Here is a 23942-nt window from a genome sequence, read left to right as displayed (position 1 = left end):
AGAATCTAATTATGGTTACCTACATGAGCACTAGTGGGCGGTTATTAGAGCATCTGCTATTTGTTGGTGGTAACAACATCAAAGACCACGACACTCCTTCCCCCAGAAACCGTTAACTGCCAATAGTCCCTTGGGGAGGGGAGGGCTCCATGAGCCTCACTCCTACCCATGATGAAATGTTGAAGGCCCAAGCCTGGCAGAGCTTCTGCAGCAAACCATGAAATGTGTCATGATGGGAAGATGTCATTTCACAGCACACCTCCTTGTCTCCTAGCTCCTACATTCTTTCCACCCCTTCTTCCACAGTGTTTCCTGAGCCCTGATACAGACGCCTTGCTTAAAGCTGAGTACTCCATCACTGATTCTCCGGACTTTGACCAGGTATGAGTCTCTGAACTAACCACTGCCCACAGTGGCATCTCTGAGCAAGGCTGAAAGTAGTGCTAACTTGTGGGTATAAACATGAGTGCTTAGAAGGCAATTTAACAGTATGTCCATTTAGCAAAGCAACAGTAACGGGTTCCCCCTGAGAGGTCCTGAAGCACCCAGCCACAGGTTCTGGACTAAGTTTATAGTATCAAACATGGGTTCTTTCTGGCTGGCCTCAAATCCAATCAGAAAGTAACTGGCTATTCCGACATAATCACACCACTATGGTACCAATGGGGACATGGTGTCAGGTAGGTCAGGATTGTACCTTCAAAGGTAAGACTATTCGTGACTCTTCTCCCCCAGCGGCCTGCATAGCGCCTTGCAGAGCTGTGAAAGCTAGCCAGCAGGGAGGAGACCTCCAGTTCAGTTCCAGCTTGATTTCTCTGTGTTCTGTATCCAAAGTATGTGCTTGGTCTCTTTAGCAATGGGGTCTTACCATCAAATTCTGGTGGGCAACCAAGAGCAGTGGTGATAGCCTGTCCTGTTTTGGGAGCCTCTGGGCCTCCCTGAACCTCCCTGACAGACAACTGGCAAGATGTTGTCCACCTGACATTGGTATTTCCATTCAATTCTGGCCACCCATACAGGGTAACCTTGTTTAAATTCTAATTATTACATTTTAAATACATTTATGAAATACTAAGTTTCCAATCTTTCCTTTTGGTTTTCCCCCATCTGCCACTCCCTTCCACCACCACCACCACCATACCCACCACCCCCATTTAGACCATTCCAGCCCAGTCTCCCAGCTTCTACTTTCATATCACACTTGTGATTGAGATATTAAAAAAGGGGGGGGCGAAGGGAGGGAAGAAAGAGAGATACCAATAAAACTAAAGACTCCAACTGAGTCAGAAGTTTGAGAGTCTAAGACCAGCCATAAAGTTCATTTTTAGGACATAGAAGCAAGCGCCACCTGACTATCAGCAAAATACCTTAGACTGTAGGGAAGAAATCTTGGACAGAACCCTGTGCAGTTTGGGGGACAAAGATCCAGCCAGGTTCCAAGTGACCCAGCAAAAACTGGAAAGGACCCACCAGGGGGCACTTCCCACGATGAGGCCAGCATGTGTGACCCAGCCTCACAAGGAACCATTCAGGGGTTAACAGGCATTTGGGACCGCAGGAAGGACCACCAAGACACTTGAGACTAGAAGGGCTGGACTTCATTCACACTCAAGCCATGCCCCCTTCACCAGACAGTGCTGTCCTACTGTGAGCTCTCTCTTGCACTTACTGTCAGTTTTACTCTCTTCCCTCCTCCTTCTCTCTATTCTTTAATTCTCAATTTCCTTTCCATTGGCTTCCCAACGAGCATAGGTTAGCCCAGTTTGCAGGGTCTCCGTGGCCTCGGCTTCTGAGACCTAGGATTCATTGTATTACTTGACCTCTCTCTCTCTTTCATTCTACCCTTAGCCAAAACTGCCTTGTTCTCCATGCCCATCTCTGTCCATATTGTTCCCTCACAAATCACTCTGCTCTTGTCCCTCCTATTCCTACCCACAAGTGATATTGATATTCCTATCTTAGTGATTTGATCTATTCATATTTGTTTACTCCTCACAATGAGCAGCGATTAAAGGGTGGTCATTTGTTACATGGCCATTACTATACGTTCCTTGTGGGTCTTCACTTTGATAGCAGTCATGTTTTTTCCCCAGGTAGAGTCTTCTTCAGGGGAGGAGGGGGCCTAACCTGATGCTACTGCAAACATCAGCCAAGCAGAAAAGCAAAAAACAAACAACAAACAACAACAAAAATCCCAACCTTAGTGCAACCCCGTCACTTTTGAACATTTTGAATATTCCTCTTAAAAGAAAAGTCCAATTTAAAAAAAAAATTCAACCAGTAACCTAACTTAGATGATCCAGCCCCAATACAAAAACAAAACAAAACAAAACAAAACACCTGCCAACGTGTGAAAAATTGTGAAAAATGAAGACAATATATCTCAAAGCTCTGAGGATGGCAAAGGGGGTGTAATTATAGAGGTTGCTGAATGCTGAAAAAGAGGCAGAATGTCCATAGAAGCGGGTCTCTAACGCCTTTGTGGCATGTGTCCTAGTGCCCCGGTCAGCCTCCTGAGACACCATAAGGAAAAGGGCAGAAGTAAGCCAAGTTCACATTCTACGGCACAACTGGATGTGGGCTCGAATTTGCCGTTCTTCCCTTTACAACTCCATTCCCAGGATTCTCTCCTGAAGTCCAGTGAGCTGGACTTTATCCACTCAGGATTCACAGCGAGCATCACTGCACTCACCTGTCAGTCAGCTGCCACCCATTCCTCCCACCCCCACCAGCCTCTCGATTTCCTGTGCGCCCCACCTGGATCTTGAAGGTGTAGCTCTTGTAAACTAGATACTTTGGTCTTGTTTTTTTGGGGGGGGGTTGTTTTTGTTTTTAATCTTTTTAATAATCTTCCCTTTTGATTACTTACTGTAAGCATCAGTGTAGTTGGGTTTAGGTCCGCAATTTACTGTTTGATTATTCTTTTTGTTTTTAACATTTTTCCTTTTATTTAAACACTAGATTTTTTTTAAATTTACTTCTAGTAATGCCACTGTTGAGCTTTTAAGCATTCATATTTGTATTATTTCTTTTGTTTTTTTTCTCTATCAACCTTTTGATCCAGTCTTAATGAAGTATTTGAGTCTTTTGACTACTGAGTTATCTTTCTAAATTGTTTTGGAGACAATGTCTCAGTACATAGTCCTGGTTGGTCTGAAATTGACCATGTAGATCAGGCTGGCCTCGAACTCACACAGATCCTTCTCCCTCTGCCTCCCAAGTACTGAAATTAATGTCATGGACCATCCATCAGTCCTGGTTTATCTCCCTAATTTTTATTGGTATGAGGACTTCTTTAGATATGTGTTCATATCCCTCCTAGGAGGTAAACATTACAAATATCTTCTCCCACTCTATAAATTATCCTTTTATTCCCATAAGAGTTTCTTTTGGTTAGAAGACCTTGCTTCAGATTTATTTTTATTGTTATTTATATATACATGTATGTCTCTGTATGTGAGTGTGTCATGTTCTCAAGTGCCCCCCTGAGAGCAGAGGAAGGTGTCAGAGCCCCTGCATCCCCCCCATGTCAGTGCTGGGATCAGAACTCAGGTCCTCCGGAACATTAACAAGTGTTGTTAACCATTAAGCCATCTGTCCAGCTCCAAAAGGAGCCTTAGATGTTGTTGTCACAGGCGCTAAGCTATAAGTTCTCAACTGGAAAATAGGATGTAGAGTAGAATTTCATTCATAGAGTTCATGTGAAGAATAAATAAAACAATGTAAATATATACACTCAGCACAACACCTGGCATTTAGAAAAGCATATTAAATATTATTTTCTCCCTTCTGCCCTCCCTGCCCCCATCTAACCTATTTCCTGTTTCTGAGTCTAGAAGTAACAGGTAAAAAGTAAAGAAGGCAAACCGCTTCTGCTTAAAAAAAAAATCCTACAAAGTGTGTGTGATTCTTCATCTGTAATAGAAAGTAAAAGTCTTAGCAGTCATTCTTTCCTTCCTTTTGGAAATCTTATTACCGTGACATAAAAACGTGAGATGACTCATTGTAACAAGTAAGACTCCTCCTACTTAATCCCAGCTGAGGACAAGAGAGCTAAGACTACCAGAGTGCTTTCTGTTCATCTTTACTGACTGACGACCTGAAAACGCTATGGCTCGTTTCTCAACGTACATCATCTTTACCTCTGTCCTCTGTCAGCTAACAGGTGAGTCTAACCATACCTTACCGGGTTCTCCTGATTTCCTCATCCTTTTAACTAATCACCGATACCTGGATGGAGAAGATAAGAGACAGCTCTTGGAACTAAGTCTCTTCTGACCACTCAGGGAAGGAGTGACTGAGAGGTTCTGGGCTGGGTTTCAGGAGATCTGTGTTCTGATCCTGATCTGTTGTGAGTTAAGTGGAGAATGTGAATGCTTCCCTGGACTTCAGAGTCTCTCTGTCTTTTCGCTTTCCCTCCTTTTGAGGATAAATTTAGTAGTAAAGTTATACACCTGTGTGTTGTTCATAGACGTACTTTAATTAAGTGTCTCTGAATAGATTTGATGATTATGTATAAGAATAAGGTCGATGGAAGGAACTATTTGAATTTATTCTCTTAACCCAAGCATCTCAATCTGCCTCTATTTAGAAAACTAATTTATTATGGGTACTTTATGTTTACTCCGATAAAAGACTGGGGGACATGATGACCCTGTTATAGGCATGACGTCATGAAAGACTTTGCTTAGTGTTCTCTCACACAAGGAGTAATGGCTATGAAAGTATGCTGTTTCTCTGTCTCTCTCTGTCTCTCTGTCTGTCTCTGTGTCTCTGTGTCTCTCTCTCTGTTTCTCTCTGTGTGTCTCTGTGTCTCTCTGTTTGTCTCTGTCTGTCTCTCTGTCTCTGTCTCTTTCTCTGTGTCTCTGTCTATCTTTTTCTTCTCTCTTTGTCTCTCTCTGTCTGTCTGTCTCTCTCTCTCCCCACACAGGACCTGTCAGGTAGGTAGGCCTACCTGAAATAACTTGCTCCCAAGCCACATAGCATTTTCAATCCTTTGGTCGCCATAGCAGACCATTCTGATTCAAATCTACAGACTGACGCTCCTCCTTGAATTCATCGAAGCTTGCATTGTTAGGAAGCACCTGGCCTATGTAGCTTGTCCAAAAAACAGTCTTGTTTCTAAAATTTCTCCCTGAACGGAAATGATGATCAGAATTAGAACTTACAGGGGAGGTAGGGGAGGGCATGCCAGGGCTTTGCAAAGCCCAGGTGCTCACCTGAAATAAATGTATCACAATGGTCTATAAGGGGGGGGGGTAGCTCTCGCAGCCTTGATGTTCTCATCAGGATAAGGGTCCAGCAGTCTGTTCCTCTGAGTGTTTTATAATGACTGGGAAATACAATGGTTTCAAGGAAAACAAAGATGAGTGGGGGGGGGGTGATGTGGAGGACCACTGCAAAGAACCAGAAGCAGTGCAGAGAAGGGAGTGGAGGACCAACAAGAGGCACAGTGACTCAACCAGAATGAGGCAGGCAGGCTGTTGTTGGCCAACGGGTGTGATGGATTGGTAAATATGCGAGCTCCATTGTATGTACCCCATTTACAATGCAGTTTTCAGGGGATGTTAGAAAAGGAGAGGTTAGCTAAAGGGCAATACATTTCAAACCACTTTCTTTCCTATGTGGGTAATACTTCTCACTTACAAACAAAAACAAATACATAAGTGGTTCTATGTGTGGTTGAAGCCTCTCTGTAGGTCAGAAAGTCCCAAAGCCAGATTTAAACCTCCCCCTGAGCTCCCCAGAAAGACTGAGATCTTGAAACCCTAACTGTAGCAAGAGGCATAGGGAAAATCTCGCCTTTAGCGTCTTGGTTCCTGGCCTCCCATGTCACCCTAAGTCTCTAGATGCCAGTCTCCCTGTCAGAGCAATAGAATGGAACTGGACTAATTATTACCACCTGAAGATTCCTCCCCATTCTGAGATGTTCTGTTCTTGATTTCCTTGAGGAGGGAAGCTTTGACGTGGTGGTGCACTTGTAGAATTCTGAGGACTGGGCTGGCAAGCAGTTGAGCTCTGGTCCCTAAGTCCCCTCCCCTGTGTCTTCCTCCTGGGGTTCCATTCTGAGTTTGGAGCCACTGTTTGTTACCTTTGATCTTTCTGGGAGAACGTAACAAGAGGGAGAAGTGACAAGATGAAAGGGAGCTGTCATTCCGCTCTGGGGTATTTCTCAGAGGTGATGATGTTCACATGAGAGACAAAGGCAGAGGCAGACAGATGGTCTCCTGGTCCAGCACCATCCACCTCTACAGGTGGACTGCTGTGGTGCTCAAGGCTCTGGCTCACTAAGAAGTTGTCCGTTCCTGTTTGGGGGACTACTTCTCTCACACGTTGCAAATGTGAAAGTAGACATACTGAAAGCCTTCTCAAAGCACCCTCTGCCCTTGGCTCCTGCCTCCCCACTTGCTGTCAGGCTGCTCTGTATTTGTCAAAACATTTTCAGATCCACATTCACTCTCCAACTTCCCCGAATTCCTAGGACATGAGGTAGTTTGCTTCCTATAAGGTTTTGGAGAACTGAAACTCAAAATAGTAAGTGAAAAAAAAATCAAAATACAGGCCTCTGAGATGAAGGATCTCAGCACCCCATCTCTCAAACTGAGAGTCAAACCCTGGGCCTAATGGGCATCCACCAGGAATTCTACCACTGAGCTACACCTCTGCCATTTTGGTGGCCTTGGAAAAGTCACTCAGCCCTAGTATCCTTGTTTATAAATGACAAGTTAAGATGAAAATGAAGGAAGACTTATGTCAAGGTATTCCAGAGGTATGGCTTTGAACAAGGTTTTCAGTGAGATTTATTTCAGATAGACAGAGAAGCTGAAGCACAAAAATAGCATGAAATTAAAAGAAAGTAAACCAAGGGCTGGAGAGATGGCTCAGGGGTTAAGAGCGCTGGCTGCTCTTCCAGAGGACCCAGGTTCAATTCCTAGCAACCACATGCCAGCTCACATCTGTATGTAACTCCACTTCCAGAGGTTTTGATGCCTTCACACAGATATACAAGTAGGCAAAACAGCAGTGAACATAAAATAAAAATAAAATAAGAAAAGAAATGAACCAAGGGGCTTGTCAGGTAAAGACACTTACCACCCAAGTCTGACAACCTGAATTCAAGTCCCACAACCCACATAAATGTGAAAGGAGACATCTGACTCCAGAGTTCTTTTCTGGCTTCCACAACACACATATCATGCATTCATGTACACACACACATACACACACACACACACACACACACACACAAGGATCACTTGTCCAGTGGGTTTTGTATTTTCCTATAGCTTTATATCATTATCTTGTCCTAGGCTTATCTCAGATAGGACCATTCTAAGTCACGTGACAACTCTAAGGCAATCCCTTAAGCTGAGCGCTGTCAGACTTAAACCTCTTGGCTACTGGGTAACAAGAGAGAGATGAAGTGGACACAGAGAAAACAAGCTACACCCTTTTCTCTTATATGTCATATGGGAACATGACATCTGAGGGAGATTGGTTAGTCTCCGGGACCCAGGTCTTCAGAAGGTACTAATGGCCATACTCGTCTAACAAACATGCCCAGCCAAGAAAACGTGGACCGGCACAAAACTGGAAACGTACTTACAACATTGTGTGACCTGATTAGTAGCTTCACTTTGCAGTTCTCAAGGGCCAATTTTTCAGAAGAGAGTCACGGTGCTGTGTCCAAAGGTTGGGAGTGCTTGTGAGTCTAGTCTCTAGAGCCTTGTGATTGCACAGGTTAGGTCTAGCCCTCCCATGGGATCCTCCTCACAGTGCTCATTGCTTCCCTTCTCGTAGCACATGTAGTTGCTCAATTGTCTGTTTCTCACAACTTTGTGAATGCAAGAATCACGACCATCTTGCCCAAACCCTCAGTTCTGAATTTTAGCTAAAAAAAGGCCAGGCATACAAGCACCTGTATGCAGACACTCACAGCCAACCATTGGACTGAGCCCAGGAACCCCAATGGAAGAGCTAGGGCTGAAGGAGCTGAAGGGGACTGCAACCCCACAGGAAGAACAACAATATCAACTAACTGGACCCCTCAGAGCTCCCAGGGAATAAACCAGCAACCAAAGAGTATATATGGGTGGGTCCATGGCATCAATGGGAGGGGAGGCGCTTGGCCCTGTGGAGGCTTGATGCCCCATCAAAGGGGAATGCTAAAGGAGAGAGGCAGGAGTGGGTGGAGGTGGGGGGATAGTACCCTCTTAGAGGCAAAGGGGGTGGGGGATGGGATGGGGTTTGCAGGGGGGCTAGGAAGGGGGGCAACATTTGACATGTAAATAAATAATCAAAAAGAATGCCATAGCAAACATATCTACTTAGATATTGGCAAACTGTAGTCATACCTAGACGTGGTAACGCCAAAACAAAAACCCACTTTCAGTTCATTTTAGGACATTATTTTTAAATGTCTGTGGTTCCTAGATCCCTTTTCTCAGCCGACAAGGATAAAAAAAACAAACTGGTTGGAATTTACCAGCCCTGCCCTTTGTTCATTGTTTGGGAAATGGCAGGGAGCGATTTTTCTCAGTTAGCTTCTTTGTCCATCCTGAAAATACACTTAAGATAGAAGAACGATCTTGGGAGGTGGGGGCAGGAGGATCAAGAGTTTAAGGCCACGGCGCTGGAGAGATGGCTCAATGGTTGAGAGCACTCACCACTCTTGCAGAGGACTTGGGTTTCATTCCCAGGACCCTCATGGTGGCTCATAAACATTTCCAGAAGATATAATGCCCCCTTCTGACTTTGGCAGGCACCAGGCACACACATGATATACATACATTCAGGTAAAACACTCATCTACATCAAATTTTAAAAACCTAAAAAAATTTTTTTAATTTAAAAAAAAAAGTAATTCAAGGCCATAATTGGTCGCTTAATTGTATAGCAAATTTGAAGCCTGTTTGTACCACATAAGACCTTACTTTTTAAAAAGGAAAGAAAAAAGAAGAAGAGGAGAACTCTGCCCCATGTCATTCTCCACTTCTATTCCAACAAGGCTCAGTGAATCTCAGCTGTTTTTTCACACGTACTCTACACTACTCACATCTGGTGACATTAATCCCGAGAAAATAGAGACCCACAGTGAGAGAGTGAACAGAGGCCTTCCGCTTGGCTTACGTGCCTGCACACATGCTAACTAACACACTGAAGCCACCTTGTCACAGCTCTGCCACTTAACCACATTGCTCTGCCTTGAATGTGGTTTGCCCCGCCCATGGGCTTGATACCAGCATCTAAGTCACCACTGTGGAGGAGTAGAGGTGATAAGACCTTCAACAGATGAGGCCTCCCAGAAGGTGACAAGGATACCGGGCTGAGAGAGAATCACCGCTGCCTCCTGGCAGTAAGTGTCCTGAGAGCAGATTGGTTATAATGAAACCATTCTGTTCTTGGCCTCTTCCACACTGCTTCTCTTTCTGTTTCTCTGCCATCTTGTGACCCAACCAAGAGAGTCCTCATCAAAGGCTTCACTCGTGGTATTGTACATACTCAGAGTTTCAACCTCCCAAACTGTAAATTAAGTAAACCTCTTTCCCTTATAAACTATTCGGCCTCGCATATTTTGTTATTGCTTCCAAAAAAGATTAATGTATACCACAAATATATTCCCCCAATACTAGTGTGAAAATTAAGTTACTTGAAGGTTCAGGAATTGGACCCACATGGGGCACAAGTGATACCCAATCTTCACCTGACTTCAAAATATTTACCCTTCCTGTCTCTGTTGTTGAAATGAAAAAAAAAAATGAGCTCATCAATTGGTTAAAAAGAAACAGAATAAATAAGATTTTTATCTATAACTTTTCCTCATACTATTTTTACATATCTTGAGTTAACTAAAGTGAATGCAGCTTAAAACCTCCTGGCCTTCCAGTTCTGGAAGCAGGGAGTATCCTAAAAACTCATATTATTCACTAGATCATTTGAAAATATTGGAGGAATCCAAAGTATATCTGTGCGCTGGCTGATAAATTAGAAGGGAACATGTTTGAAAATAGAAATGTGCTCCAGGAAGAGAAGCAAGTACTTTTGAATATTATCTTAGCAAAAAGTTTGTAGATTCCCCCCTCCCCCACCCAGGCCTGTAATTAAGAGAGTAAGTAGGTCTTGATCTATAAGAGGCAGGTATAAAAGTTCTTCTTCTAACAACTGTAACAGCTAAAGAAGGTCACAGGGCATGCTTTAAATTGTTGGCCCCAATTGAAGGGACTTTTGTGAGCCCCAGATTTTGTTCATTAAACTTTTACACACAACCACCCAGTCACCATCACTGGAAAGACTTAGTTTCTTCTGGAAGTTCCACCAAGAGTTCATTGTCTCATGATGGAGTCACATAACCAGGGAAAATTGCTTCAGAGTCATGCTCTACATGGTGAGCTAACTGTGGTGAAACAGAAACAAGACTTTCTTGAGAAATGAAAGCCATACTGTAATCTCTAACATGCGGAGGGAGCACTGCTTGTGGTGCTCCCCCGTGGGGCAGTGGACTGAGCCAGGAAACTTGGTAAGGTTGAGTAAGTTCACAGACCCCAGCACCCATTTGAGGACAAGGTGTCTCCTTACTCCCTACCAAGATTCCTGACCCTGGAACACATGGCCAATCTCCCTACGTAGGATTGTGACCAACGGTCATGTAGATCAGAACAATCAACTTCCCTTCTAGGACATTCCTTCCTGCAAAAGGTATTTAATCTCTGGTCTACCCTGAGGAAGTGGTATATACCCATTTTCCATGATGAACAGTCAATAAACAGTATAAATAAGCATAAATCCTCTTTCTCATCAAGAACCACTATAGAGAGCAAGGGGGAAGCCTTCTACAGAGCCCCACTGTCTAAGTCTCCGCAGAGCAGAAGGCCCCTCCATGCTCCCAGACAATCACTGCTAAGCTAAGGACAATTGCTAACGAGCTGACCCGAAACCCCTCCCCACACTACCCCTCCTCCCACCCTGGGCTTGTCCTTGGCCTGCAGGCCCCCTTCGTTCCTGACTACATGGCGACTGGTCAGCCTGAGCCTGCCTCGTTTCTTATCCATGCTGAGGTCCACATCCTACGCTATATTCTTTCACCCCCTGAGCTGTGCCTGTGCACTTGATGGTGGCACAGAGTAAATGCAGTCTAGCTTTCCGTGTTTCGTCTGACCACTGGGATTCTCATAACTCACTGGAAAGGTGGAACACGGAACAACACTCCCCTCGTGTGCAGGGTAAGCACCACAATAGTCAGACTCACCGTTTTCCTTCTTTCTACATGAACATGTTAGAATGCAGGTAGGTGAAAACTTTTTACAGGGATGACCCTGAGTCCACTAATACATCATAAACTAGGAAGACAACTCGCCCGAAAACATGTCAGCTATTGCTATTACTACAAACATTCTGTTTTCCTCCCATTGCCCTGATTCATGCTTGCGAACCACTGGCCCCAGGCTGGGCAGCCTAGCTTATCATCTTCAGGCAAAGCTGTCTCTGGAGCAATTTTGCAGTCCTAAGAGACCCAGATAGAAGCTTCCTTTGTTGTTCCCACACAGGAACCTGTTAAGGATGGAGCTGGGCTTTCAAAATTACCAAAGAGCTTGAGGGATGGGGTGTCTGAGACTGTGATGCAGTATCAGCCTGGCAGGTTCTGATCGCAATGCTTTTGTGTGGATGGGGTTCTGCTTGCGTTGAACTTAGATATTTCTCAGGATTTTCCAAAGTCCCAAAGGACATAAGTAATTTGTGGCAAGAACTGACATTATGGTTTCTGTGTTTGCAGTCACAGCAGCTTCTGGAACTCTGAAGAAGGTGGCCGGTGCCCTTGATGGATCTGTGACATTCACTCTGAATATCACTGAAATAAAGGTTGACTATGTTGTATGGACGTTCAACACATTCTTTCTTGCCATGGTAAAAAAAGACGGCGTTACATCACAAAGTAGTAACAAAGAAAGGATAGTCTTTCCAGATGGACTCTACTCCATGAAGCTCAGCCAATTGAAGAAGAATGACTCTGGAGCCTACCGTGCAGAGATTTACAGTACATCGAGTCAGGCTTCCTTAATCCAGGAGTATGTGCTGCATGTCTACAGTAAGCAGGCTCACCTCTAATGGTAGATGGCTGGCATACAGATGTAATGAGCATCCTGAAACCAGAGAGAATCAAGTCAAGATTGGGTGATCACACAGCAAGGATCACGGGGCAGAGGACTCCCAAATGGATGACACAGAACTGGCCCATAAGGCCTCTGCATACTTTGAGATTCCATAAGAGGCTGTGCAGTGTAGACAATGTTCAACCCAAGAACTGACTTTCAGCCAGGTGGTGGTGGCATGCCTCTTTAATCCCAGCACTCAGGAGGCAGAGGCAGGCAGAGCTCTAAATTCCAGGACAGCTAGAGCTACATTGAGAAACCCTGTCTCAACTACAGCAGCAACAAAGTGGCTATCACAGAGATAGAAGTCAAGGGTTGGCTAATTACTAAGTGCATGGCTTTAGCCAAGTTGCTTTCTTTAAGTCTTAGTTTCCATATATGGAAGAAGATAATGATGCCTACCTTAATAAGATTATTAGATACAAATTTACTATATGCCTTCCCCTAGAGACTCTGAGCAATTGAGAAATAGACACAAAAATAAGGTAAGATGCAGATACTTTGGCTCATGCCTGTAGTTATAGCTAATCTGGAGGTTGGGGCAGGAGAACTGCTTGGACTCAGGATTCAGAAGCTAGCCTGGGCAACAGAAAGAGAAAGGTGAAGAGGGAGGGAAGGAGGAAGGTACAACCACTCAGGGAACTTACACTTACAAAACAATCACTCAGCTATCTACCAGAAGAGTTAGATGTCTTGCGCACTGACTTACAGTATCAGGAAACTAAGAAAAGGAACCCAAGATTTGCTTGCTGGAGGTAGGCAATACACCTTAATCCGGGCTTATGGCCCATAGAGACACTGTAGAAACGAACAGAAATCTGTAGATAATCTGCAGGCAGTCTAGCTGGGGGAGGGGGTTGAAGAGGAAAAAGGAGCAAAAATATTTAATGGACCAAGCTCTAGGGTAGACAATGGATGCCACTCTGATCTCACCAATAAATTGTTTGCTGATCCTCCGAGCATAAAGGAATGGGAGCAAGATGGTAGGGAAAAGTGTTACTCTGGTATTATTCTCTCCTGGAGAGGAGAAGGGAAATTGTGTTCAAGAAAATCAGGTGACAAGTGATAAGAAGCCCCTGGGTAAAGACAGACAACATCTAAAATGCAAATAAGTACAGTGCTTGCCCTGAAGCTAGGCTTAGTGGATGTCAGTTCCTGGTTATTTCTGCTGTAATAGCTGGTATTACTCTTGCTATGTAGAGAAGAGCCAAGCAGACTTTCCCACATAATAATAAGATAATAATATTTTGCAAGGGTGGGGGGAATGCATGCCTTTCATCCTAGCACTCAGGGAGGCAGAGGCAGGTGGATCTCTGTGAGTTTGAGGCCAGCCTGGTCTAGACAATACACTTCCAGGACAGCCAGGACTATAGGACTACACACACACACACACACACACACACACACACACACACACACACACACGTCGTGAAAACAAACAAACAAAACAAATCAAAAACAAAGAAACAAAAGAATAAGGCATTTTACTCTGATTTGCTGCTTCCCTACCCTTCTTGGACTCCCCAGGGAGATTCAGGACCTGGATGTGGAAGGTTAACTCAACTCTGAGAACGCAGAGTTCAGTACTAACTTCAGTCCTTTGTTATTCCTTCTCTTTCACAGAGCATTTGTCAAGGCCCAAGGTCACCATAGATCGGCAAAGCAACAAGAATGGCACCTGCGTAATCAATCTGACATGTTCCACGGATCAGGACGGGGAGAATGTAACCTACAGCTGGAAAGCTGTGGGGCAGGGGGACAATCAGTTTCATGATGGTGCCACCCTCTCCATCGCCTGGAGATCAGGAGAGAAAGACCAGGCCTTAACATGCATGGCCAGGAATCCAGTCAGCAACAGTTTCTCAACCCCCGTCTTTCCCCAGAAGCTCTGTGAAGGTGACAGTCTCCTCTTTTCTAGGAGCCTCTGGTTGAAGAAATGATAGCCTTCTTTAGCTCCCAGTTCCTATGGAAACAGGCTGTGTCAACTAAAGGCTTCTGAGAAACTACCAGGGTGGGAGGAAAGTGGAAGTTAGATCCTCTTCCCTAGTTAGCTCCACCACACACACAGCCACCCTCCTCATGCCTCTACTCATTTTCCCTTTAAAGATGCTGCCACGGATCTAACTTCACTCAGGGGCATCCTATACATCCTGTGCTTCTCAGCAGTGCTCATCCTATTTGCTGTCTTGCTGACTATTTTTCATACTATGTGGATAAAGAAAGGAAAAGGTAAAACATGAATTCTTTTGTCTTCATATATTTTTCTCCCTTTTATCCTTCAAGCAATATATCTACATATGAGATTTAGTGTTAATTTAGTATTAAATATAAAGATAAGAGGGAGTGGTCTCTTCCCTTAAGAAGTGCAGAGTCAATGGCTGGAAAGATAGCTCATTCAATAAAGTGCTTGCCATACATGTGTAAGGACCTGAGTTCAAATCCCAGAACTCACCTTAAAGAAAAAAAATTCCGATGTGGCAGAATGCACTAATAATCCCAGCACTGGGGAGGTAGACATAGGTGCATCCCTGGAGCTAACTGGCCAACTGTCCTAGCCTAACTAGTTAGGTCAAGTGAGCAAGAGAACCTGTCTTATAAAACAAGGTGGACCATGCTTGAGGAGCAACACCCAAGGTTGACCTCTGGCCTTCCAACAGTGCACATGCACTCATACCCGCGCGTGCACACACACACATGCACACATGAATATGAACACACACATACATGTACACATACACAAAAAGAAGAGCACAGTCAGCTGTATGCCTTAGCTCCAAACTAGAGAGGACATTCCTTGCCTTCTCTCCTGAAGGAGAGAAGGTGTCCCCTCCTGTCCTTTTCTCAGAAGGACATAGAGATGTGGCCTTTCTGATGACACAGATCCTACCTACATGGCTGATTCTCATTCTGTTCCTGCCTGGCAGACAATGGTCTCCCAGCCCTTTCTGTCCCCATCCCTGCCAGTGCTCCAACCAGCCTGTCTTCTCTACTCAATCAGCACCAAGACCCCCTATCTCTTCACCTCAGGCTAGACATATTCCTCTTGGATACACCTTCTTCTAACTCTCTACAGTGTGCCCCCACACTGTGTCCCAACGCCCTCGTTTATTTCTTCCCTCCGCACTGGTACTCTCCACGGGAGAGTGGAGGGTGGACTAGAGAGAAACAGCGCAGCAACAGTGAAGTACAAATGCAGACTTGGAGATAGGTCATCTTCCTCTGTCAGAGACATTCTAGAGCATTCCTGACCTCCTCTGCTTCCCACTTTGGCTACCTGGATCTCGAGGTCAAGAAGTGACATGACACAATGACTAACTTGGCCTGTTTTGTCGAGGACTTCCTGCATCTTACCACTGGAAGTGCCCTGTTCTTAAAAGCATTGCCATTTCACAATGAGTAGGATGGTTAGGCACCCTGTGAGTAGGACCATCCAGGGCCAGGGGAGATGGTGGTAAGAGAGGCGGCCTTTGATTCTCTCAACCTGGTTTCAGGATGTGAGGAAGACAAGAAGAGAGTGGACAGGCACCAGGAAATGCCCGACTTGTGCCCTCACTTAGAGGAGAACGCAGACTATGACACAATCCCTTACACGGAAGTGAGTCCTTGTCCAATTTTTTTTTTTTCTGTGACGAGTTCGACCTCTCTAAGGCCTTCCCTGCTTCGCTTGAGACTTCTCCCTACAGGCTCAGATAGCGTGGAGAGCAGAAGGGGATTAAGATGCATAGTCCTAAACCTTCAGTCAGCCTGCCTCCCCTCCCCCCCCACACACACCTTAATTCTTGTCTACACAGAAGTTGCAGCCTTTAGAACACCTGACTCTGACCCAAACCTGTAACACTTATGTGAGCAGTTACATGAGTCACCTTTTCCTTTTCACAGTTTATGATGGCAGTCTTTAATTCCTCACAGGAGGTGGGAGGTGGAAGGTGGGCCTGGTGTGTAGCCTAGTCAATTTCTGAAGTCACAGCTTGTCTCTCTGTCACCCACTCCCTCTTATCTTGTTCAGGTTACATCCTGGAGGGACTGCAAGGCTGCTCTGCATGGCCGGAACAGACTTAAACTAACTCAGGATGTTTATCTCTGATAATGTTTTTGTCCTCCGTGATGCTCCATTTTCAGTTCACTGGGCATCCTTACTCTTTCTCCAGGAGCCCTTCAATTATTGGATAGAGTCCATTTGCAACACTAGCACTATAATTCCACGTCAGCCTTTAGCCGCCTTAGGACTCTCGCAGTTCATGAGACATATCACAACATATTTTGAAATCCATTGAAACATAATACAGAAAATAATACAGTAGAGCAAATTGAGCAAATATATGAATAAAAAGCAATGGTACTCTTTAAAAGTGATTAACATACATCTTTATAGCAGAAATGAAACAAGAGAACTTCTACTGCCCTCACCTATTCTAGAACCTTCTTTTTCTTCTCTCCACCTTGTCTTTCCTATACTTTGCTTTCTTTGGGTTGTCTCCCTGGTCTTGTCTACATGACTGTTTTGTGTTTGTTAATAGAAAAGAAGACCAGAAGAAGATGCACCAAACACATTTTATTCCACTGTGCAGATCCCCAAAGTGGTAAGAAGCTGTCCAGCTGAGCATCATCTTACTTGCCAACCCCTTTCCCTGGATCATGCTCGGGCTCAGATTTCTTAGACCGAGGGATCTGGGGGGGGGGGATTAAAACAGACCCCCGCTGGCTCCTCGAGTCTGCCTTCATCTGGAGAGTTCTCGCTCCCTGCCTGTGATGCCAGACCTGTGATGCCAGACGTATGGCCATTGAGCTTTGAGCATGTCTTCAGGATAGTTTTTCGTGACTTTGTTTGAGGCTGCCCAAAAATATAGGCAAAAGATAAAAACAGAGTAGGGAAGGGATTCTAGATTGGAATGATAAAGAAAATCAGAAGGGTTCTGTCTAAGGTCATGGATGAGGAAAAGAACTTGTGCTATGTCATGGATGGCGACTCCCTTTGTGGCAACTCCCAACACTCCTGAGCCGCTGGTAACCTGAGGAGGGAGATTTGCTTGCTGTAGAACATCTGCTTTGTAGCCTCCCCCTTAAGCCGCAGATGTGGTGAGATGTCCACAGCTTGTGCTCCGCAGGAACAATGCCTTCTTCTCTGTTTTCCTTTCCTCTCCAAAACAATCAAAACGATAATGATGCTGGAGATGATTTCCTTAGTGGCACACTTGTGAATTAACTCTAAGACTGCATGGTTTGCTAAGGATGGAGAAAGATAAAAAAACAAAAAACAAAAAACATTTCACTTGGAGAATAATCTCTCTAAGGTAAAAGTAAACAGGAGGCCCTTGCATGGAGGAGCTATGGGTTGGGCACCTTTAGAAAGAGTGTCTGGGATGAAACGGTTATCACAGGTGACAGGGTGGGCTTTTGGGGTCCCACTTGGGGTTTAATAATAAATACATCTGCATAGTATAAGGCTGTTAGCCTGTTTGCTGGGGCAGTTCCTCAGTTAGCCCATCAGATCAACCCACCTTCCATGTGACTCTCTCTTTCTCACTTCGCTCTACTTCCCTGACCTGTTCCTGATCTGCTCCCATCCCTCTGCCCCAGCTCCAGCCTCCAGCTCTTTATTCCTCAGCTTGTATCTAGAGCAACAATGCTATTAGCATAGTCGGAGATATTCCGCTCTCCTGACAGCAGCTTGCCTCTCTTTGGGGGCAGGTGAAGAAGCTGCAAACATTTACATATCCTGCCAGTCTGGCACCACTCTGCAGAGCAATTGACAGTTGAGGATGGGGGAAGGGGGGGCACACACCTTCATAGCCAGCTGATATCTTGTGTGGGCGGGTGGATTATCCCAAAACAGTCTTCTGTGAGGGATCCAGAACTCTGCCCATGTTCAGTGTTTTTCTCCATGTCTGCCTGCAGGTAAAGAGTCCCAGCTCCCTGCCTGCAAAGCCACTCGTGCCAAGGTCATTAAGCTTTGAAAATGTTATCTAGATGACAGCACTCCGTCCTCTCCAGAAAAAAACAAAACAAAACAAAACTGCAAAACAAACAAAACCTCACCATTCTGAGCAGAAATGAAAACTTCTGTCAAAGACTGAATGTAAATGTCTCCCCGCCAGACCCACATGTTTGCATCCAGACAGAGAAGTTCAGGCTCAAGGGCTTTCAGGGTACAATGACTCTTGGGGACTGGGATACAGCCCATTCAGACATTCTGACTAAGAATCTCTCTATGCCCATCCTGTCTCCGGTAATGATGAATGAGGCTGTGCTCATAGACAGTGGACTAATTTGTCTGATGAAGAAATTTTTGACAAAGCACAGCATTTGGCTGTGGCACAGCCATGTTCGCTGTTTTTATTCACATTTATAGCTGTATGTAAATAATCTCAATCATTCAGTTCCCAGATAAAAGACACATAACCTTTTATATTTATTATAAGCCTTTATAGACTAGAGCTGGGCAGATATCTACCCTCTAAGCTATTTTTGCCTACTTCCCTATCAATAACCCCAAGATATAATTTGCCATGTTCCATCTAGGCTGCTCTTACTCCAATTGGCCCAGCCCTTATGGCCATATTTTCATGATTCCCCAACACAATGGTGTCTTCTCTCTCCACCGTCTCTCCTCATGAACCTCCTGCCTCAGATCCCAAGCCTGGGAACCAAAACCTCACCTCCCTCTCTTCTGCCCTGCTATAGGCTGCCGACATCTTTATTCACCCAGTAGTTTTAAATTAAGGAGCAGGGAAACATGGTATCACTTTGTGTAGGTGAGGATTCTCTAGTCCCAGAGGGCAACCAGACCTTGGGGACCAGTGACAAGTATTACAATACATAGCAACAGACCAAACCTCAGCAGAACTCAAAACAAAGAAAAGGAACAGGAAGATGGGAAAAGCATGCAGGTTGATAGACAGCATGAAGGGTTTTCAAATGGGTTTTTCAGCTTCGACTGTAATGGTTAAAGGGATGAGCCCAGACTGTGCCCTAGGACAAGAGAAAGGGGACACTGAGAGCTAAACCCTGTCTTTCAAAAACCCTATTCAAAAAAGCTTTCATTTAAAAGAAAGAATGCCTGAACACAGAGTGTCCCACATCGCACATCAGACTGTGGAAGTGTTTCTCTGGGTTCTCACGGTTCTCAGAGGCTGCTGGAGCCCTGACCCAAGCAGGTATGGCTCCATCCTGGAGTGACAGCAGAACTCAGCAATGTCCACACGTGCAGAATGTAAACTCTGGGGAGCCACTGAAGCTTGCACTAAGGTTCCAGGGGAGGAAAACCAGGCAACGTGTATCGAGGTTGGGCTTTCTGAATGGACCTGCCTTGTAAGCCTGCATAAAACTATGAAGGCAAAGCCTAACTTGCAGTTTAGACTCCAGGATGCTGGAGCTGCCTAAAACATAAAGGATGCTGGAGCTGCCCAGAACATAAAGCATCTACTAAGAAAATTTTCAGGCACTGAAAACACCCGAGAAAGAGGCCACGTGTGGTTTTGGTTGGAAGGTCATGGAAACAGGCCTCCTCAAACCCATTGGAACATACATGATGATACCATGTACCCAAGATGCCAGATACGGAGCTTCAAGGCTTATACCTCTCTGCTGAGTTTTCTCCTATCTTTGGCTCTTTCTTTGCCACGCCCCATCCCTCCCTTTTGGAATGTGAATGTTTCCTCTGCCATTGTGCATTGAAAGTATGTGAGTTTTCTATTTTTTAAGAGCTCACAACTAGGACTTTGCCTTACATCTCATAAAAGACATTGGACATTGAACTGTTATGGCTAGGGACTCTTGAAGTTAGATGGAATGTGTTTTGCATTGTGTGATGACCGTAGGCATATTGAGCCAAGACCTGTGAGCCAAGACGGGAGTGTTATGGATTGAGTCGAAAAGATTCAAGGTTGCGGGCTTGTGTGGTTCAACACTTGGTGTTATTTAAGGGTGCTGTAGACCCTATAGAAGATAGAGTCTGTCTGCAGACGGTGAGTCTCCAGGAGGCAGGCCTAGAAAGTGACAGTCACTCCTGGCTCTGGGCAAGCCTTCTGCTCCACCTCAGGCAGAATCCTGTCCACCATGTTATGAAGAAGCAGACATTGCAAACTCCCTCCAACACAGGCCAAGCCCCTAAAGCCGCCATGCCTCTGATGACAATGGATTATAACCTCTAGAACTCAAAATCGAAAGCAGGCCCTTCCCCTGTAAGTTGCTCCTGCCAGGATTTTGGCAGTGTGGTAGCTGATACCACTTCCTTCCAGAATAAGCTATTCTCAGCCTCTTTGGACTCTGAGGTTCATCGTCCAATTGCTGAGAACTCTCCTCAAACCCAGAATCTGTATTCCTTTCTGCCAGTGTGACTGAATCTGTCAGTTAGCCCAGAGAAAATGACTGGGAGATGCCTGAAATTGCTCCAAATAAGTCTATTAATTTATTAATGGAACCAGCAGCTATGAGCCAGGTGCTGTGTTACACTTTCATGGATTGTTGCAATACACTCACTCTTGCTTGATATCTCATGAACCACTTTATAGGGCGCCACAGAAATACTAACTACGGAGTCCCAGAAGGGTATGTAGGTACCAATGGCCAAAATGCACAAGGACAGAAAATCCAAACATACACCTATGTTTGTCTGGTACCATTTGAGGTCCTTTAAAGCAGATGATGGAGGACAAGGACCCCTCATCTGGACTTCAACTATACCTACATGCTCCAAGGGAACCGTGTACGCCCTGAGCCTACAGAGGAGTCCATCTTTAAAAATAGAGAAATAGCCTGCATACAAATTTTTGATCTAGTCTAAGACCTAGCATCACAGATAGAGTCTGGGGTTTGATGGCTTGAAAACCTTTACAGTTGTGTTTGTTTGTTTGTTTGTTTGTTCCCAATGAGTCTTTATTGAGAACCTCTACTAGGTTAGTCTTCTAGGTAAAACAGACATATATCCTCCCCCAAAAAATCTTATTTTCTTTTTCTAGTGTCATGGAAGAGACATGGGAACAGGTAGAGTAAGGGTGTGTGTGTGTGTGTGTGTGTGTGTGTGTGTGTGTGTGTGTGTGTGTGTGTGTGTATTTGATGTGCTCCCAGAACAAGAACTACATGTCTTCATGAGAATGCTGAAAGGGAACTAAGGTTCCAGGGTTGAGGGATATGAAATCAAGGAGACAAATCTATGTTTAAAAGAGAAGAAGCCAAGATGCTGTCTTGAGCTGATGGGAGGGGAAGTGAAAGCTAAAAATAGGATGTATTCCCCAACACGTGGCAACTCTGTCATAACCACAAAGAGCTGAGCTAGGCTTTGCCCAGAGCTGCCTAGGCATCTGTCCAAGGCACAGTTGTGAATGCTACTAAGCACTGTGTGCTAATTACTGTGTTTATTACTTTACTTTTATGAATAAATAAAATATTATTTAAATAAAATCAGTACGTATTAAGGAAGGGTTCCCTGAAATTCTCTCAAAGGTGAGAGGTAAGGCGCAGAGCAGCATCTGAAGAGAACTATTTACAGTATGGCCGGAAGAAGCCAGGGCTTCACATTGGTCCAGGTGGTTGTGAGTTTTATCTGTAGTTTAGTCTGTAGTTTTATCTCCATGACCCACGTCCTCTGTATTGATCATTTTAAAGGCACTGCAGAATTCGCATACAGAAAACATGTGTTGTGTTGCTATTTGCAGTAGACACACTCTGGAGACTGCCTAAAAGTGAGGTGGGAAATGAGGGTTACGTGAGCGCAGGCTTTAAGAGCACAGGCTTTAAGAATGCAGGGCAGAGTGCCAGAGAGGCAGCTCAGCAGTTAAAAGGACTGGCTGGTTTTCCAAAGGACTCAGGCTTAATCCCCAGCACTGAGGAGGTGGCTCACAACCATCTGTAACTCCAGTTCCAGGGCATCTGGTGCCCTCCTTTGGTTTCCATGGGCACCAGGCATGTACACGGTACATACATATACATACCAATAAAATGTCTATACACATAAAATAATGTAATTAAGCTAAATTTTTTAAACACAGGTTCTATAGTCAGGTGTGGGGGATCTATGCCTATAATCCCAGCACTGAAAGGCGAGCCACAAATTTGAGGTCAGCATGGACTGTATAGGAAGACGCTGTCAATATTATTATTATTATTATTATTATTAATTGTTGGTTTTATGCATTTACTTTTTGTGAAAATTAAAATTAATTTATGGTAGAACTTGCTTATAATCTTAGCCAGAAGGACCATCTAGGTCCATCTAGAATTATTTGAGGTCCATCTAGACTATATAAGACCTTATCTTTAAAAAAAAAAAAAGCCAGGTGGTGGTGGCACACACCTTTAATCCCAGCACTTGGGAGGCAGAGGCAGGCAGATTTCTGAGTTCAAGTCTGGTCTACAGAGTGAGTTCCAGGACAGCCAGAACTACACAGAGAAACCCTGTCTAAAAAAAAAGAAAGAAAGAAAGGAAGGAAGAAAGAAGAGAGGGAGGGAGGGAGGGAGGGAGGGAGGGAGGGAAGGACACGTCATACATTTGTGTAAAGCTAGAAAATGTCATGGCATCACAAGTGGAAAAGGTAACACGCAGAACTGAATGCGCTCCATGAGTACCACTGCACTGAAAGACATGCCTTGCAAGAAACCCAAGCAGCCCAAGCACGGTGTGAACTGAGTGTCGTCGTGTGTGGCTGTAATGGCTGCACTCCACAGGTGTTGGCAAAAAGGTCAGAAACTCAAGACTCCTGTGTTAACAAGCCGAGGGGGGGGGAGTGGGCTGGTGAGATAGATGAGACACTGTTCCTAAATAAATAAAAAGGAGAGGAAGAGGGAGAGAAGCCAATTCTCTTCTCTGCCCTTCAGTTAATATGAAGTATATTTAAAATAAATCTATGTGTATGAAACAAATGAAAGAAAATACATCAAAACTATTAAGACTGGTTGCTGGAGAGAGTACAAGTTTGTCTCTTACGTGTGTGTACGTGTGTGTACGTGTGTGTGTGTGTGTGTATGTGTGTGTGTGTGTTCATTTTCCAAATGCTTTTCAATTTAAGAAAATGTTCACTGTATAGCAGAATGGAAGACATTTTAAATAGATTTGTGGTGAGAGCAAAAGAGCTGGCGTCTGCTAAGAGGAGGTGAAGGGGAAATCTGAAACCCACCTACTAAAACTGTGGTTTCGGAAGGTGGAAAATGCCCCTCTATGGGAGAATAGAGGAAGACCCTCCCACAGTGATCACAGGAAAAGATTAATTTCTGTCAGAGCCTGTGGCTTGAATCTGTGGTGGGTTATGGGCAGACAAAGAGAGCCTGGGCTTTGACTCCAACACTTGCCGTCTCCTCTTCTCTGGGAACTAACTCACATAGTAAATAATTAGGACTATCATCACACTCTCATCTCCATCACCACCACCCCACCCTTGAATTAAATGGGGCCTGAAATCTATGAACTCAATATTTCACGATATTAGCTGCAAAAGGTTCCTTCCTCTTGAGCTCGACCTGTAGGCAAAGGAAACCACCAGCTTGTCAGTGTGAAAAGTCACACCACCTCCCAGGCCCACCACATACAGCCCTCCAACCTGCGTGGTGGAGGACTTGTGAAATGTGAGAAATGAGTTCTCAGACGGAGAAACCTAATTAAGAGAAAGAAGGGGGAGCAACATTTTATGTACCATTTCAGAAAGGCGCCTGCTCATGCACTCACACACACACACACGTCACACATCTGTCCAACAGCACTACTGAGTGCAACTAATGCCAGGCACTGTTCAAAATAGAGCACAGAACAGAGGTCAGTGCCTTCTGGGTGCTTATACTAGAGTGAGAGAGGCCAAGGTAGACACT

The 23942-nt window shown here is 44.7% G+C and overlaps 1 protein-coding gene and 1 non-coding gene across 10 annotated transcripts; both read left to right on the top strand.

Moving 5' to 3' along the window:
- On the top strand, window positions 1-20635 carry Slamf7 (SLAM family member 7). 9 transcript variants are annotated; one of them, NM_144539.5, is made up of 8 exons: window positions 1-381; window positions 4039-4165; window positions 11771-12082; window positions 13770-14042; window positions 14253-14375; window positions 15638-15741; window positions 16664-16726; window positions 18042-20635. In NM_144539.5, the coding sequence occupies exons 2-8, from the start codon at window positions 4111-4113 to the stop codon at window positions 18111-18113; spliced, it is 1002 nt and encodes a 333-aa protein (NP_653122.2). In that variant the 5' UTR covers window positions 1-381; window positions 4039-4110; the 3' UTR covers window positions 18114-20635. The 9 variants fall into 9 exon arrangements, with proteins under 9 accessions (NP_653122.2, XP_006497075.1, XP_006497074.1 ...); XM_011238876.3 differs by having other exon boundaries at window positions 77-381; window positions 3996-4165; window positions 18042-20634; XM_011238875.3 differs by lacking the exon at window positions 18042-20635 and having other exon boundaries at window positions 75-381; window positions 3996-4165; window positions 16664-18034.
- Window positions 11138-11198, top strand: Mir7683 (microRNA 7683). The gene has a single exon (NR_106151.1). It is a non-coding gene; the product is annotated as a microRNA 7683 (primary transcript).
- Window positions 20636-23942: the final 3307 nt, after the last annotated feature.

Source organism: Mus musculus, chromosome 1 (genome assembly GCF_000001635.26).
Source record: "Mus musculus strain C57BL/6J chromosome 1, GRCm38.p6 C57BL/6J".
NCBI lineage: Eukaryota > Metazoa > Chordata > Mammalia > Rodentia > Muridae > Mus > Mus musculus.
Note: the sequence above shows the minus strand (reverse complement) of the source record. Positions and strands in the feature narration are given on the sequence as shown.